Consider the following 19,264-nt stretch of genomic DNA (forward strand, 5'->3'; position numbering starts at 1 on the left):
GATCCTGTAAGGAATAAGGAACAAATAAGCCACCACCAACGGGAAGAGTTCAGGAAAGGTGGAAAGGAGACACCGTGTGCCTGTCCACTTCCCAGAATCCCTCTTGCTAGCATCCATGTTGGCTGAGCGATGTGTGCGTCACCAGGAAAGACTCTGAATTAGAATGATTGGCCAAAGACTACCTGGAAACTAATCCCATCACCATAAAACCCAAGACTGCGAGCCACGCAGCAGAGCTGTTCTCCTGGGTTCTCTTACCCTGCTGCTCTCCACCCAGGTGCCCTTTACCAATAAAATCTCTTGCTTTGTCAGCAGATGTGTCTCCTCGGACAATTCATTTCTGAGTGTTAGACAAGAGCCCAGTTTCAGGCCCTAGAAGGGGTCCCCCTTCCTGCAACAGCACCACCTGGGAAGCCCTAATACATATACATATATCTATTCTTTTTCAGATTCTTTTCCCATATAGGTTAGTACAGAATATTGAGTAGAGCTCCCTCTGCCATATGGTGGATATTTGCTATTTATTTTACATATAGTAGTGCATATATGTTGGGGCTTCACAGCGGTAGGGGCTTCACTAGCGGTAAAGAACCCACCTGTCAATGCAGGTAGACATAAGAGATTTGGGTTTGGTCCCTTGGTCAGGAAGATCCCCTAGAGGAGGGCATGGAAACCCACTCCAGTATTCTCGCTTGGAGAATTCCATGGACAGAGGAACCTGGCAAGCTACAGTCCATAGCGTCACAAAGGGTCAGACATGACTGAAGCAATTTAGCTCGCATGCATGCAATGTGTATATGTTAATCTGAAACTCTTAATTTATCCCTCTCCTCCTCCAGCCTTTCCCCTCTGGTAACCATAAATTTGTTTTCTAAGTCTGTGAGTCTGTTTCTGTTTGGTAAATAAATTTATTTGTATCACTTTTTTAGATTCCACATGTAAGTGTCATCATATGGTATTTTTCTTTCTCTGTCTAACTTAGTATGATAATCTCTAGGCACACCATATTTAGAGATAACGTTGAAATGAAATATTCATTAGGGTCCTAAGAGAGTCCTTACTTGCATTGTCCTTTAACCTTTTTTCTTTCATTTCCTTTCAAGAGTACTGTGTCCAGTGTTTAAAAGCCAACCTGGGAAATATCAAAGGCAGTGCTTCTTTCCAAACTAAAGTCATGAAGCTTAATGCTGAGTAAGAAAAGGCAACACCCTTCATTTCTATTTCCCCCACATGCCACCAACCACTTTAAAAAGTTGTATAATAATGTAGTTGCCAAAAGGCAGCCAATTAAGTCTGCCTGACTCTAACCTTCTACTCTTAATAATTCAGTCTGAGTGGGCAGATGAGTGGCAGGCAAAAGAGAAGGTTTAAAATGTTCGTTTCCAACCCTGATCAGTACCATTTCTCTCCTTTCAGAAAACATTGCACCTAAATTGTTAGAAGACAGACAGATCTTATTTTGTTATTGCAGCAGTGTGGGGGAAAAGCTTCTAAGCTTCTACTGCCTCTCTGATAGCCCGTTTGCCTTTTAATAACTTTTAAAAACACTTCTACATTATACTTATTCTAATTTCGCTGGTTTTGTCCCATATTGTTGGAATTTCTCCCTCTCCCCACTTTGGTGAAACTGGAGAACAGCTTGTGGTGATCTCTTGATAATAATCTTCCATATGTCTAAAACAGCCTTTTCTTTCCAAAGTGATTAATTCACCTCCCCATTTTTACACTTTGCTGTATTTCCCAAGCCTTACACACCTTTGTTTCCCAGTGGATCCTCTTTAAACATTTCCCATTTCCCACCCTCCTGGGGGAAATCATACCTTTGCTGAACTAAACAGTACTAAACATATCATGTGACAGTCACTTCATGCATTCTCTCTGTACTCAGTGTTGTATAATTCTATTTGCAGAGAGATTTCCAAGGTGGTATAAATAGCACTCTCCTGTTGTATTCTTTTGCAGTAGCTTATAGAAAAACCATATGATTTTTTAAAAGTTCAGATTTAAGTAGAGATTTCTTTAGAAGCAAACTAACAGCTTACAACTTTACTATTGGCTTTTAAAAGTTTATTAAGGGGTGCTTTTGTTTTTATAAAATATGTTTCTTTTCCATAAAGTGGGCATTTTTAATCGAAGTGTGGTTGATTTACAAACTTGTGTCAATTTCTGCTGTACAGCAAAGTGATTCAGTGATACACACACATATATCAGATTAGATCAGTCGCTCAGTCGTGTCCGACTCTTTGTGACCCCATGAATTGCAGCATGCCAGGCCTCCCTGTCCATCACCAACTCCCGGAGTTCACTGAGACTCACGTCCATCAAGTCAGTGATGCCATCCAGCCATCTCATCCTCTGTCGTCCCCTTCTCCTCCTGCCCCCAATCCCTCCCAGCATCAGAGTCTTAGGTACACATTAAAAATATCCTTTTTCATTATCCTATTTCATTTAATCATAGGACATTGGATGTAGTTCCCTGTGCTATATAGTAGTATCTTGTCACTTATCCATTCTATACCAAACAGCTTGCTTCTGATGCTTCCAAACTCCCACCCCATCCTCTCTCCTCCCCCTCCCCCTTGGCCACCATCAGTCTGTCCTCACTGTCTGTGAGTCTGTTTGTTTTTCATAAATAAGCTCATTTGTGTCATGCTTTAGATTTCACGTTATAAGTGAGATCATATGGCATTTCTTTTTATTTTTCAGATTTTTATTGGAGTATAGTTTAACATACTATAGGAGTGTGTAGATATATATATATATATGTATATATATATATATACACATATATATCAGATCAGATCAGTCGCTCAGTCATGTCCAACTCTTTGTGACCCCATGAATCACAGCACGCCAGGCCTCCCTGTCCATCACCAACTCCAGGAGTTCACTGAGACTCACATCCATCGAGTCAGTGATGCAATCCAGCCATCTCATCCTCTGTCGTCCCCATGGAGTATATATGTATATATATATACATATATACATACACACACACACACTATTGGAGTATAGTGTAACACAGCTTTACAATGTTGTGTTAGTTTCAGGTGTACAACAAAGTGAATCAGTTATACATATACATATATCCACTCTTTTTTAGATTCATTTCCCATATAGGTCACCACAGAGTATTGAGTAGAGTTCCCATTGCTATGTAGTAGGTCTTTATTAGTTATCCATTTTATATATAGTAGTGAGTATATTGGAATCCCAATTGACTTTTTATTTAACTTCAAATTAGACAGGTTGGTGAATATGTGTGATACTAAGATACAGTAAACTTTGGTAATCTAAAATAATTTGCTTTTATGCTATTTTCCTTCAAGAACACAGAAAATGTTATTAGTTTATATATCTTTAAATTATCTTTTGTATTTATTTGTTTTTTAATTGAAGGATAATTGCTTTACAGAATTTTGCTGTTTTCTGTCAAACCTCAACATGAATCAGCCGTAAGTATACATATATATCCCCTCCTTTTTGAACTTCCCTCACATCTCCCTCCCCACCCCACCCCTCTAGGTGGAAACAGAGCCCCTGTTTGAGTTTCCTGAGACATGCAGCAAATTCCTGTTGGCTATCTATTTTACATATGGTAATGTAAGTTTCCATGTACAACTATAGCTGTATTAATTTACATACTCTAAGTTGCAATAATTTGAATGTGTTTAGGGACAAATTATGTAAAGAGGTAAATGTACTTTTCAAAAAGAGTAAGAACATAGCATTTTTCTTTGTGAGCAGTGGTGGAAGTGTATTTTGACATGTTTAGAAAATAAAGTATATTATTTATTATCTATTAATAAAAAGTATACTGGATTAAGTGGGCATATAGCTTTCAGAGTTCATCTTTTCCTTCAAAAATTATTTCCTGAGTGCTGTGTGCCAGGCACTGTGGTAGGCGTTGGAAATACACAAGTGAAGACTGCAATCAGGATCCCTGCCCTCACTAGGCTTAAAACTTAATGATGGGTACTTGCTGGTTATTCTGTTTGTCTCCCTTGCTGGTCACCCTCATCTTCCCTCAGAATCTCTGCCTTCCTTTTGTATTGCCAACTGCATTCTCTGGGCTTGCAGGCTGGCTTCTAGTTGCCTTTCAGTCATGAACTCAGAAGGAGAAGATCAGAATGCACAAAGAAAAAGTCAGGATATGAATTTCCTGCTCCTTTCCTCAGCTATGTTCATCTAATACATCTCTGCACAGCTATAGCTATTGTAGAGTCACCCCCAGACAACACCGTATCTTCAGGTCTCTGTGCTTCTGGTGACACTATCTTCCACCCTTGCTCATTTTGGCTTCAGGATGAGAATAACTTCTTGCTATCACTAGTCTGCAGATACTTCAGTTTTTTTCTTAGTTCTCTTGGATCTTCAATTTATGCCTAAATTCTTTTGAGTTATCTGAGTCTTTGCAGTTGGATTCCTGACTGATAAAGTGATTTTTTTTTTTTTTTTTATGTAGTGAAACACATATGTGGATACTTTAAAACTGTGTTAAGTTTGATGAAGAAAAATACAAGATTTAGATACAGAGTAATGGGTGTGAGTTATATACTTCAAGTATTGTAGATGAACTCTTAGAAGATGATGTTTAAGTTGAGGTCAGAGAATGAGTGGGGGCCTGGAGAAAACAAGGGCAAAGCCCATGAGATAGAATAGAGCTCAATATGCTCCATGCAAGAATTTGGTTGTCATAGTCTATGGGGAACATTTGGTTAAACTACTCTATGTGGACAGACTGAGGGGCAAATTAGCTTGAGTGGCAAGGTGCTGATCGATATCTAGTGACAGGTACTGAAGATTTTGGAAAGACGAAGGTATACCAGGGAATCTTGTACTTATTAAAGTGGGATGCAGCTCAGGTGAGCAGTAGGAATAAAGCAGATGCTCAGGTATTAATTTGAATTGCTGTGATCCTGTTGAGATGCAAAGATGATCTATTCCACATGATAATGTGCTCTACAGAAATTAACATATGTAAAGATGCTATTTCTTTGATCTTATTTACTTTCAACAGAGTGGTAAATTAGTCTTTAGGTAGAGATAAATCTCTTCATAGCATGTTCTTTTTCTTTATTCCATAATTGTGACACTTCACATGAAGAATAGGCAGCAGAGACCTTCTAGACAGTCTGTGTGCTTTGTTCACCTTCCTACATATTTATTTATTTTCATGGGGAAAGAGGGAGTAACAAAGAAGGAATGGAGAAACTGAAGAAAATATACTATTAAAAGAACTTAATTTGGCAGTTAGATCCAGCCTAGAATGAAATGGACTTTACAGATCAATTTACTAAGCATATTTCAAGACTTCCGAAAGCAAACATATCAAATTTATTAAATAAGCCTGCCTGGGGAAATATCCCATATTGCTTTTTCTCTATAAATCTAGTTCTTGAATTTGTTTTATGGTATGACCTCCTTTCGTCTGTGGCTTTAGTGCAAATTCTGACATTTAAAAATTATTTAACTGTAGGATATACTAAAACCTTTGACATCAAGCCAATATAATTATTTTTGTATTTATCAGAATTGAGCAGTTCACTTGGGTCATTTTCAAGCATACTTGACACCACAACTTTGGAAAATGATGAAAAACATGACTTTTAAGGTAGTATTTAATTATTAATATATGTGCGCTTGGGAATCTTCCTCGGATATCTGCCAAGTAACTCCTGGATGAATTTTAAGTTATTGAAATATACTTCCTCTTACAGGCATTTTTGGTGGACTGCTCAACACTTTTGATGGACCAAACAACAATCTATTTTGTTTTTAATTGACTATGATCTGACTCCTATTTAGATTTAAACAGAATTGCATGTTACCTCAAATAGTTTTAATATTAGAAAACATGGTGATTACTATTGTTATGCTCTAAAACACCTTTTATTGGCAGAATTTTTCATATTTACTAAGATTTTCACACCCACAGACTAAGCCTACTACAAATATATTTACAGAGCATGTTTTATTTCCAAGTATGTTATATTTATGCTGTGGGAGTTTGCTCACCATGAGTGAAGTTGAATGATTAGTAACTCTGATAGAGATGCATTTATGCAAATTATAATTATAGAGTCTAGAAAGGACTCTGAGGTCTTATCACCATAAAAAAATAAAACAGCAACACTCTATTTAAAATAAATCATAATACTCTAATCAAATATAATCAAAATCTCACTCCTGTTTTTATGCTCAATATTTTTATTGTAAACATCATTGACAAGTGATTATACATTGTGAGATTTTAAGTCTCTGAAATAGAATCATTAAGCATAGCAGGCATTAGAGTGTGGTATAAATCATCTTCTTGATTTGGGGAATAATAGCATGTTGTACATATTGACAGCTGATGCTATTGTTATCATTATTCCAGAAGAGATTAAAGTAATCTGTTGGACCAGTGTGACTATTATCTTTGTGATTTTTATACTCTTGCCTTATTATATCTTGTCAGAATATATATCTTTTACATAGGCAGAAGATAGGACCTCATCCCTTTTTTATTTACATCATTGCTGCATAAAATTTAAGAATGATACTGAAATTTTAAGACAAGTAAGCAAAGACATGTGAAGCTCTTCTTTTATTACATTTCCTTTATGTTAAAATAGCAAAATTATATACATTATTGCTCAGAGAAATGACCAAAGAGATCATTATAATTGGTTACTTCATCAATTCCCACTTGCCTTTCTTTAAAAAAATGAATAGCCACCAAGGAGCTTCAAGGTTGAATTCAAGGAAAATAAAGTCTAGCAAAGTAAGTGATATAAAAATAAGACATGTCACATTTTAATAAACAATTGTGTCTAATTATAGAAGTATGTGTACTTACTTGCCAAGTGCAAAGCACTCCATCTTAACAGTTGTTCCCTTAGCAGCTGTAACCGTGAAAGGGAAATGGACCTCAATTTTCGGCTCATATTCTCCCATCACACCTGGGAAACAAAGAATAGTCTTTAAACATTAAATGAAGGTCACAATTTATTTCCAGTTCTGGAGATGTTACATTGAAAAACACTGTGTTGTCCATATCTGTCTGAAGACGGCTAAATTTTTGATGCATTGAAATAAGACGTGCACACAGACTTAAATTATGATGAAATTCTAATCTATCTCTAAGGACTGGATTGCATGTATATTCAATACCCTTTAAAATAATAATTATTGAAAGTGCCAATCAACTGGTATTTTAGCTACTGATTATATTTCAGAGGAAATAAGTAACTATGAACAAATCCCATGGTAAATAATAGTGTTGTTGTTGTTTTAATAAATAAAGGCCTCAGAACTTTGTCATTGTCAGGTAAATGAATGCTTGTTAAGTCAACATATATTTATTGAATATTTATTAAATATCTATAATGTGCACACGGAGAAGGCAATGGCACCCCACTCCAGTACTCTTGCCTGGAAAATCCCATGGACGGAGGAGCCTGGTAGGCTGCAATCCATGGGGTCGCTAAGAGTCGGACACGACTGAGCGAATTCACTTTCACTTTTCACTTTCATGCATTGGAGAAGGAAATGGCAACCCACTCCAGTGTTCTTGCCTGGAGAATCCCAAGGAAGGCGGAGCCTGGTGGGCTGCCGTCTATGGGGTCGCACAGAGTCGGACACGACTGAAGCGACTTAGCAGCAGCAGCAGCAGCATAATGTTCATACATTCTGTTAGGCATTGTGGGAGATACAAAGATGAATTATCCATGGGTTGTGCTCTCAAGCATTCAAGTGTATTTTTAAAAAGCAAGTGTATTCTTAAAAAAAGAAACAGTATATACTCAAGGGTAGGAGAAGAATGGGGCTTCTCTGGTGGTGCAGCGTAAAGAATCTGCCTGCCAATGCAGGAGATGCAGGTTCAATCAATGTGTCAGAATCTCCTGGAGAGGGAAATTGCACCCATTCCAGTATTCTCGCCTAGAAAATTCCATGGACAGAGGAGCCTAGCGAGCTACAGTGAGGTATTCTGTTCATGAGGTCGCAAAGAGTCGGACATACTAAGGATCACAAGCACCGGAGAGAGGAGTTATACATCCAAATCATTGTAATGTAAGATAGAAAGTGATGTTAAACTGTTAGTCACTCAGTCGGTGTCTGTTTCTTTGTGACCCGGTAGACTGTAGCCTGCCAGGCTCCTCTGGCCATAGAATTCTCCAGGCAAGAATACTGGAGTGGGGAGCAATTCCCTTCTCCAGGGGATCTTTCCAACCCAGGGATCGAACCTGGGTCTCCTGCATTGTAGGAAGATTCTTTACATCTGAGGCATCAGGGAAGCCCAGAAGGTGATAAGGGCCCTGAATGAGGTATCTTGAAAGTATTATGTGCATTTGAGGGAATTATATCAATAGTAAGCATTTGTACAGTGAGAGAAAGATAGGAGAAAGTAAATGGAACTGGAGGAACAATGACAAAGAAATCAGAAACCACCAGGAATAGGAATATCAGTTTCTCTGGCTTCTTTATTTGTGAAGGGAAGTAATACTAGGCAAATTTAGAAATATAAATGGAGTCAAAAAACTAGAGGACCTTGATTATCAGAGTAAGGCATTCAAACTTTAATCTATAAGTAATTTAGAGTCATTGGGGTTTCAAATAGGAGACTGGAAATTTGTGTATATTTACTGGAATTGGAGCAGAGAACAGTAGATCAATTATATTGCTTCAATAATACAAGTTAGAAGTAATGAAAACCTGGACTTGAGTTATATAGCAAAAAAGGAGAAGAGGCATTAGAATGAGAAAATAAAAAAAAATAAAAAAGGCTTGAACTTGGCACACAATAGGGGTCCTGGTGAAAAGGTTGTGGGCCTCATCAATAATAACACTAAGATTTCCAGCTTGGGAAAGAGGTTGAGTGATGCAAGTAAAAGAAAAAAGGACATAGCTATGGTGGGACAGCTGATTTCATTTCAGGAGTATCATCTTTGATGCCCATATAATATGCATCATAATGTGAGAGGACAAAGCTGGTGGTAAGTTTGGGCAGGTGATATGCACTTAATGTCATCACTCACAGGTGGTGGTTAAAGCCATGAGCTTGGAGAGTGTTTTCACAGATCAGAGAACAGTATGCTATAAGAGTCACTTTGCTGTACAACAGAAATCAGCACAATATTGCAAATCAACCATACTTCAGTTTAAAAAAATGAACTAGTGATGACTCCAGTGATTGTGCTCTCTGTTAGTCTTGGAGCTAATTTCCTCCAAAAATAATTTTTAGCAATCCCACAGAGGACACAATTATGATTGAGCACAGATGCTTCTCTAAGGAGTGTTTGTGTGCATATTTTGGCATGTCTCTCTTCAAAGGCATATGTGTACATAGGGATCTGTGTATGTGTATAGCTCTATGTGTAATTCCTTGGTGTGTGGGGGATGAGAAAAGAGAGAAAAGAAAGAAACTCAGACAGAGGAAGAAATAATATCATAAGATATGAAGGCAAGATGCACTGGACATGCAAAGGAGGAAATGGCCACCATTAGCAAAAAAAAAAAAAAAAAAACCACCAAAAAAAACCCCTTTATATTTTATATAAACTTTATATTCATTTTTATTATTATTATTTAAATTTTTAAGTTTGAGATGGTCTTTGAAGGAAGAATGTGGACAACTTTAGATAGAAAGTGTTTAAGCTCACTGTGAAGATTCTCTCAGCTTTTTTTTTTAAAGTAGATTTTTGCAAAGCGATCATTGAGAAAATATCACCGATTTTTCATCAAGCTTGTAGACACTGGCTTTGTTTAAAACTAGACTTTGGCATCTCTGATGTGTCAGTGGCCTCTGTGACACTCTTTCTAATCTTTAAACTGAGGGAACAGAACTACCATTAATGTAATGTGCTGCTCTGTCAGGCTAATTCCCCCAATTCCTTCCAAGTCTAATGTTCCCTGAGCACCAGAAGCCTGGCATGTAACTAGGGAACTAAGAGGTCAGTTCTACAACATCACTCAGAACAGACGTTTAAGAACGTCTTCTCCATCTTTCTCAATAATGTTTTTCTCTTCAAACTTTTTTCTTAGATCATTCTGCCCTGCCCACATATTTTTCAACTTCCTTTCTTTTACATTTTTATATTTTTCTTTTTTCTTATATATTTCCTGATGGCAGTATTTGGCCTGCTGGTGATAACTGGCTGAGTGTATCCAATGATGAGGAGTTTATCTTCAATGTCCTAATACTTGGAAGTCCCCATATAAAGACTCCCAGGCATCCGGAGAAGGCAATGGCACGCCACTCCAGTACTCTTGCCTGGAAAATCCCATGAACGGAGGAGCCTGGTAGGCTGCAGTCCATGGGGTCGCTAAGAGTCGACGACTGAGCAACTTCACTTTCACTTTGCACTTTCATGCATTGGAGAAGGAAATGGCAACCCACTCCAGTGTTCTTGCTTGGAGAATCCCAGGAATGGGGGAGCCTCGTGGCTGCCATCTATGGGGTCACACAGAGTCGGACACAACTGAAGTGACTTAGCAGTAGCAGCTGCAGGCAACCTATTCAGTGGTTACCTTTGACTGCCTGCCTGAAGCAGTCCCTGAAGTCAGCTTGTGATCTTCCCATCCTCTCTTAACACTGATTCTGTAGTATTCTTGTTCCTGTCAGTCTAATGATTTAACAATACATGATTTACCATGATGCCTATTAAACTTAATGCCCTACTTGCATAGTTCACTGCGAGTGTCAGAAGTTGCTGAGTTCCATAGAATGTTGTATAAAGGCAGTGAAAGTCAGACTGAATTTAGAAAATATTTCTGTACAATTATTTGTAGCACATTGTTTAAAGACATCTCAGAAGAACCTGAATCTCCAAACTTCAGCAATTTTTTTGATTATTTTTTTCCTACCCTAACTAAAATTTCCCTTTATAATCCATTTTTATAATATTTTGGCTTTTTTTTAAATTAAAGAATGTCTAATAATTGTACAACATTGCAGACCCTTCAAGACTTGGATCTGCCTCTAAATAATACCAAGGTTATTACTGACACGATGGGCTAATAGGAGCCAGATCCATGTCTTCTCTCAATTCTATTCCAGATAATGTTTGTGAGTTGCAAAGAAGATATTATTTTATAGCTTCAATTCTTAAGGGTGGCTCTAAAGAAAGGCACTCCTCACCGTATTTAAGAAATAATTTTTGTCCATGTAGAGGCTTCTGGTGTTCCTTAAATGATTCCTGTACAGTCAAACACATTATTAAGCCTCACTCTAGGGCCCAGGGGGTTTGTTAACATCTGAACTGGAGAGTCCCAAACAGGATAAACCCAAGGCGAAACACCCCAAGACACATATTAATCAAATTAACAAAGATCAAACACAAAGAACAAATATTAAAAGCAGCAAGGGAAAAAAAAACAAATATCACACACGGGAATTCCTATAACAATAACAGCTGATCTTTCAATAGAAACTCTTCAAGCCAGGAGGGAATGGCAAGACATATTTAAAATGATGAAAGAAAATAACCTACAGCCCAGATTATTGTACCCAGCAAGGATCTCATTCAAATATGAAGGAGAAATCAAAAGCTTTTCAGACAAGCAAAAGCTGAGAGAATTCTGCACCACCAAACCAGCTCTCCAACAAATACTAAAGGATATTCTCTAGACAGGAAACACAAAAACGGTGTATAAATTCGAGCCCAAAACAATAAAGTAAATGGCAACGGGATCATACTTATCAGTAATTACCTTAAACGTAAATGGGTTGAATGCCCCAACCAAAAGACAAAGACTGGCTGAATGGATACAAAAACAAGACTCCTACATATGTTGTCTACAAGAGACCCACCTCAAAACAGGGGACACATACAGACTGAAAGTGAAGGGCTGGAAAAAGATTTTCCATGTAAATAGGGACCAAAAGAAAGCAGGAGTAGCAATACTCATATCAGATAAAATAGACTTTAAAACAAAGGCTGTGAAAAGAGACAAAGATGGTCACTACATAATGATCAAAGGATCAATCCAAGAAGAAGATATAACAATTATAAATATATATGCATCCAACACAGGAGCACTGCAATATGTAAGAAAATACTAACAAGTATGAAAGAAGAAATTAACAATAACACAATAATAGTGGGAGACTTTAATACCCTGCTCACACCTATGGATAGATCAACTAAACAGAAAATTAACAAGGAAACACAAACTTTAAATGATACAATAGACCAGTTAGACCTAATTGATATCTATAGGACATTTCACCCCAAAATAATGAATTTCACCTTTTTCTCAAGTGCACGTGGAACCTTCTCCAGGATAGATCACATCCTGGGCCAAAAATCTAGCCTTGGTAAATTCAAAAAAATTGAAATCATTCCAAGCATCTTTTCTGACCACAATGCAGTAAGATTAGATCTCAAGTACAGGAGAAAAACTATTAAAAATTTCAATATGGAGGCTGAACAACATGCTGCTGAATAACCAACAAATCACAGAAGAAATCAAAAAAGAAATTTTGCATAGAAACGAATGAAAATGAAAACACAGCAACCCAAAATCTGTGGGACACTGTAAAAGCAGTCCTAAGGGGAAAGTTCATAGCAATACAGGCATACCTCATGAAACAAGAAAAAAGTCAAATAAACAACCTAACTCTATACCTAAAGCAACTAGAAAAGGAAGAAATGAAGAACCCCAGGGTTAGCAGAAGGAAAGAAATCTTAAAAATTAGAGCAGAAATAAATGCAAAAGAAACAAAAGAGACCATAGCAAAAATCAACAAAGCCAAAAGCTGGTTTTCTGAAAGGATAAATAAAATTGACAAACCATTAGCCAGATTCATCAAGAAACAAAGGGAGAAAAATCAAATCAATAAATTTAGAAATGAAAATGGAGAGATCACAAAAGACAAGACAGAAATACAAAGGATCATAAGAGACTACTATCAACAATTATATGCCAGTAAAATGGACAATGTGGAAGAAATGGACAAATTCTTAGAAAAGTACAACTTTCCAAAACTGGACCAGGAAGAAATAGAAAATCTTAACAGACCCATCACAAGCACAGAAATTGAAACTGTAATAAAAAATCTTCCAGCAAACAAAAGCCCCGGTCCAGACAGCTTCACAGCTGAATTCTACCAAAAATTTAGAGAAAAGCTAACACCTATCCTGCTCAAATTCTTCCAGAAAATTGCAGAGGAAGGTAAACTTCCATACTCATTCTATGAGGCCACCATCACCCTAATACCAAAACCTGACAAAGATGCCACAAAAAAAGAAAACTACAGGCCAATATCACTGATGAACATAGATGCAAAAATCCTTAACAAAATTCTAGCAATCAGAATCCAACAACACATTAAAAAGATCATACACCATGACAAAGTGGGCTTTATCCCAGGGATGCAAGGGTTCTTCAATATCTGCAAATCAATCAATGTAATACACCACATTAACAAATTGAAATATAACAACCATATGATTATCTCAATAGATGCAGAGAAAGCCTTTGACAAAATTCAACATCCATTTATGATAAAAACTATCCAGAAAGCAGGAATAGAAGGAACATACCTCAACATAATAAAAGCTATATATGACAAACCCACAGCAAACATTATCCTCAATGGTGAAAAACTGAAAGCATTTCCTCTAAAGTCAGGAACAAGACAAGGGTGCCCACTTTCATCACTACAGTTCAAAATAGTTTTGGAAGTTTTGGCCACAGCAATCAGAGCAGAAACAGAAATAAAAGGAATCCAAATTGGAAAAGAAGTAAAACTCTCACTGTTTGCAGATGACATGATCCTCTACATAGAAAACCCAAAAGACTCCACTAGAACATTACTAGAACTAATCAATGACTATAGTAAAGTTGCAGGATATAAAATCAACACACAGAAATCCCTTGCATTCCTATACACTAATAATGAGAAAACAGAAAGAGAAATTAAGGAAACAATTCCATTCACCATTGCGACGGAAAGAATAAAATACTTAGGAATATATCTACCTAAAGAAACTAAAGACCTATATATAGAAAACTATAAAACACTGGTGAAAGAAATCAAAGAGGACACTAATAGATGGAGAAATATACCATATTCATGGATTGGAAGAATCAATATAGTGAAAACGAGTATACTACCCAAAGCAATTTATAGATTCAATGCAATCCCTATCAAGCTACCAACGGTATTCTTCACAGAGCTAGAACAAATAATTTCATAATTTGTATGGAAATACAAAAAACCTTGAATAGCCAAAGCTATCTTGAGAAAGAAGAATGGAATTGGAGGAATCAACCTGCCTGACTTCAGGCTCTACTACAAAACCATAGTCATCAAGACAGTATGGTATTGGCACAAAGACAGAAATATAGATCAATGGAACAAAATAGAAAGGCCAGAGATAAATCCACACACATATGGACACCTTATCTTTGACAAAGGAGGCGAGAATATACAATGGATTAAAGACAATCTCTTTAACAAGTGGTGCTGGGAAATCTGGTCAACCACTTGTCAAAGAATGAAACTAGACCACTTTCTAACATCATACACAAAAATAAACTCAAAATGGATTAAAGATCTAAACGTAAGACCAGAAACTATAAAACTCCTGGTGGAGAACATAGGCAAAACACTCTCTGACATACATCACAGCAGGATTCTCTATGACCCACCTCCCAGAATATTGGAAATAAAAGCAAAAATAAACAAATGGGACCTAATTAAACTTAAAAGCTTCTTCACATCAAAGGAAACTATTAGCAAGGTGAAAAGGCAGACTTCAGAATGGGAGAAAATAATAGCAAATGAAGCAACTGACAAACAACAAATCTCAACAATATACAAGCAACTCCTACAGCTCAATTCCAGAAAAATAAATGACCCAATGAAAAAATGGGCCAAAGAACTAAATAGACATTTCTCCAAAGAAGACATACAGATGGCTAACAAACACATGAAAAGATGCTCAACATCACTCATTATCAGAGAAATGCAAATCAAAACCACTATGAGGTACCACTTCACACCAGTCAGAATGGCTGCGATCCGAAAGTCTACAAGCAATAAATGCTGGAGAGGGTGTGGAGAAAAGGGAACCCTCTTACACTGTTGGTGGGAATGCAAACTAGTACAGCCACTATGGAGAACAGTGTGGAGATTCATTAAAAAACTGGGAATAGAACTGCCATATGACCCAGCAATCCCACTGCTGGGCATACACACTCAGGAAACCAGAAGGGAAAGAGACACGTGTACCCCAATGTTCATTGCAGCACTGTTTATAATAGCCAGGACATGGAAGCAACCTAGATGTCCATCAGCAGATGAATGGATAAGAAAGCTGTGGTACATATACACAATGGAGTATTACACAGCCATTAAAAAGTACATTTGAATCAGTTCTAATGAGGTGGATGAAACTGGAACCTATTATACAGAGTGAAGTAAGCCAGAAGGAAAAACACCAATACAGTGTTCTGGAATTTAGTATATGGAATTTAGAAAGATGGTAACAATGACCCTGTGTACGAGACAGCAAAAGAGACACTGATGTATAGAACAGTCTTATGGACTCTGTGGGAGAGGGAGAGGGTGGGAAGATGTGGGAGAATGGCATTGAAACATGTATAATATCATGTATGAAATGAGTCGCCAGTCCAGGTTCAATGCACGATACTGGATGCTTGGGGCTGGTGCACTGGAACGACCCAGAGGGATGGTATAGTGAGGGAGGAGGGAGGAGGGTTCAGGATGGGGAACACATGTATACCTGTGGCGGATTCATTTCGATGTTTGGCAAAACTAATACAATATTGTAAAGTTTAAAAATAAAATAAAATTAAAAAAAATAAAATAAAAATAAAAAGTTTAAATGCAAGGCTTCAAATTATATTACCTAGCTTGAACTGCACTGTAAGAAATAACTAGTTCTTTGAAACTTCACTTTAATAGTGGTGATATGAGGATAGAGGAGCAAACTACTTAGATATGTCTTATTCTTTAAAGATTTGATTACATTCAGAGATTAAGCTTTGCTTTGTGTTTCATGGGATAATTATGTTAGAGCTAAAATTCACATTAAGTTATATAATTTACCTTCTTTCTTTTAAAGATGAGAGGGTTGAGTCCAAAGGGTCAAGTAATTGGCTCAAAGTCCTATTGAAAGCTGTTGGTGTAAATGGGACAAAATAGGAGTTTTCTCCCCTTAAGTTTATAGCTGTTTTCTTGACATCACTCTGTTGAGGAATTTTAATCACAGAATATAAGAGTCCAGGCATATCACAAGTACTAATCAATCATTAACTGTCTACCATGGATATTTGGATTATTTCAATGGCAATTTTTAATATGTCATCATATGCAGCTTAGCTTGTAATTTCTTTATTTTTTTCAGTATGCTTTGATGACAAAAGGAAAGAGAAACAGCCTTATAAGACACATAAAGATCAAAATATTAGGCTTGTCTCTTCAGTCAAGGTAGCTCTTTTATTTTTTGATAACTCCTGGTATTAAGCTAAATATGCTCAAGAGACACTGTGTTCTGTCTTCATCTTGTTCCCCACACCTGTCTCTTCTGGCTTAGTTGGCTGACCCACTTTGGAATTATACGCCATTAGAAGATGACCTCAAATTACTCTGCTGCCAAGTCACTTCAGTCGTGTCTGACTCTGTGCGACCCCATGGACTGCAGCCTACCAGGCTTCTCCATCCATGGGATTCTCCAGGCAAGAACACTGGAGTGGATTGCCATTTCCTTCTCCACGAATTACTCTAATTCCTAACAAACAGAAGGCTTCCAGCTGATAGCACAGTACTCTCCTTCTATGTCTTCATGGTTGTTGATTTTCTTATGTATTCCAATTACTTACGAAGAGTTAGGGTGCTTTTCCTAAGTGGAATACAATTTAGAGCAGTGTTTCTCCAAGTGCATTGGCAGAGCAAAGATACAATGATTTCACAATAATTTGGAAAATTTACTAAAATTTTAGGCTACAGATGAAGAAGGAAATGGCAACCCACTCCAGTGTTCTTGCCTGGAGAATCCCAGGGACGGGGGAGCCTGGTGGGCTGCCATCTATGGGGTCGCACAGAGTCGGACACGACTGAAGCGACTTAGCAGCAGCAATGACTTAAAAATATTTGATTGATAACCTCATGTTCAAGTAATGGGTATTCACATTTTTGTCTTGAATATCTTTGCCAATCATACTCTTGTCTTCCAAGAATAGCTACTATTTTTTAGTGCTTATTTTTGGGAAATGCTTCTTCTATCTTCTCTAGCCATGAGAGTTAAATGGGAGCCACTATCTTCCTATAGGATCTGCTGTAGTTATTAACTTGTCACGGGCGTATGACCCAAGCTTGACCAATTAGATTACCTCACTGCCTTGGGCACAATCTTTGATTCATTGATGGGCAGCTGAGGTTTTTGAACTCCAGACTAGGAGCCCATCTTACTATCTCCTTCATGGCAAAAAAGAGCCTGCATGTCTGAGAGCCACTGAAGCATCTATAATTGGAAGGAGGCAATCCGCCATTGAAGAGAATTAAGCCAATGACAATTTAGATAGAATTAAGCCAATGCCAATTTAGGTAGAATTAAGCCAATGCAGATAGAGGAAAGATGAATAAAGAGTACTGTTAGCATGTCAGTTCTACTTGGGATTTAGCTACTTGATCTCCCAGTTATATGAAATGAATTTCCTGATTTGTTTAAGTTATTTCAAATAGGGTTTCTCATTTGTAGCCAAAAATAGCTCTGACTGATAACTCATTGAGCTCAGCATAAACAGTGGTGGCTTTATGTCAGATTCTATTTCATAACTTATCCGGTGGCTCAGTGAAAAATAATTTGTCTGCAATGCAGATCTGGGTTTGATCCCACGGTCAGGAAGTTCCCTTGGAGAAGAAAATGGCTACCCACTCTGGTATTCTTGCCTGGAGAACTCCATGGACAGAAGAGCTTGGAGGGGCTACAGTCCATGGGGTCAAAGAGTCAGACATGACTGAGCAACTAACACTTTCACTTTCATCATGCTCTAGATTAGGCAAAGTAGAAAATGAAATGGTGGTGGTGTATATCAATATACACAACCCACAATGATTCCTATTTTAAAACATTGTACATTTTAGTAATGAATGAAATCCTAATAAATATAAATACCCTGTATCTGTATTCTATATCTATATATCCACATTGTTGTTACTGTTCAGTTGCAAAGTAGTGTTGGACTCTTTTGTGACCCCATGGACTATAGCCCTCCAGGTCCTCTTTCCATGGGATTTCTCAGGCAAGAATACTGGAATAGGTTGCCATTTCCTTCTCCAGGGATCGTCCCAACTCAGGGATCAAATCCATGTCTCCTGAATTGGCAGGTGAGCTTTACCACTGATCCACCTTGGAAGCCCCTATATACCTACATATTTCCTAGTAAAAGAGGATAAATTAAAATGGAAATGTATAAGATAAAGTACTATGGAAGTTTAGAGGAAGGAAAGACTATTGACTAAGAAAGTTGAGAAAAATGGGAGAACTGCTTTAAATGGATTATGACAGTGGGATCACTGAAGACGCAACAATGGAGGGTTAGTGACTCTCAAGTGGAGTACCCTTTTAAGAAAAACATGGAAGTGAGATTCTTTTTGGAATTTTGTTGTTGTTATTTAGTCACTAAGTTGCATCTGACTCTTTGTGACCCCATTGACTGTACACCACCAGGCTTCTCTGTCCATGGTGTTTTTCAGGCAAGGATATTGGAGTGGGTTTCCATTTCCTTCCACAGTTTGGAATTTTATCAGAAATTTAACTTCATTGCATTGAGTATGAAGTATCAGTGAAAGAGAAATCTCAAACACAAGTATGAGCTAGATGATAAACAATATCTAGGAATGTTGTATCTTATCATTTGTCTATTAGGATGACTCAACAGTGGCTTGATAAATTTGCTTGAGCATTTGTTTAGAAAAATAGTGACAACAATTGATAGGCATCTAATTTATTTAGAGATAGCACCAGGAGTTATTATTATTCATACTCTTTGTTACCAATGCTTACATATTGGCTAATTAAACACAATAAGTGCAATGAAGATGTACACAGGATAAGTATCAAAATGAAAACTTTCTGAACTAAACTATAGTTTCTACATTTTATAGTCTGCACATTTAAATGCATTAAAATGACTTCATGAAATGCCTTAGGGATTCTCCTTTATTTCATGAGAAATATACCTGATGAGAGAAGAGCAAAAGGAGATGACTAAATTGATCACATTATGCATATGTGTACATGCT

General features: G+C 37.3%; 1 protein-coding gene across 1 annotated transcript in view; it reads right to left on the bottom strand.

Moving 5' to 3' along the window:
• The window catches only part of CNTN5 (contactin 5), a 1,653,888-nt gene that overhangs the window by 397,235 nt on the left and 1,237,389 nt on the right, over nt 1-19,264 (bottom strand). Inside the window, exon 9 of the mRNA XM_061440146.1 lies at nt 6,845-6,947. Within this exon, the coding sequence (XP_061296130.1) occupies nt 6,845-6,947 (103 nt within the window). The remainder of the gene's footprint in view (nt 1-6,844; nt 6,948-19,264) is intronic.

Source organism: Bos javanicus, chromosome 15 (genome assembly GCF_032452875.1).
Source record: "Bos javanicus breed banteng chromosome 15, ARS-OSU_banteng_1.0, whole genome shotgun sequence".
NCBI classification, from domain to species: Eukaryota; Metazoa; Chordata; class Mammalia; order Artiodactyla; family Bovidae; genus Bos; species Bos javanicus.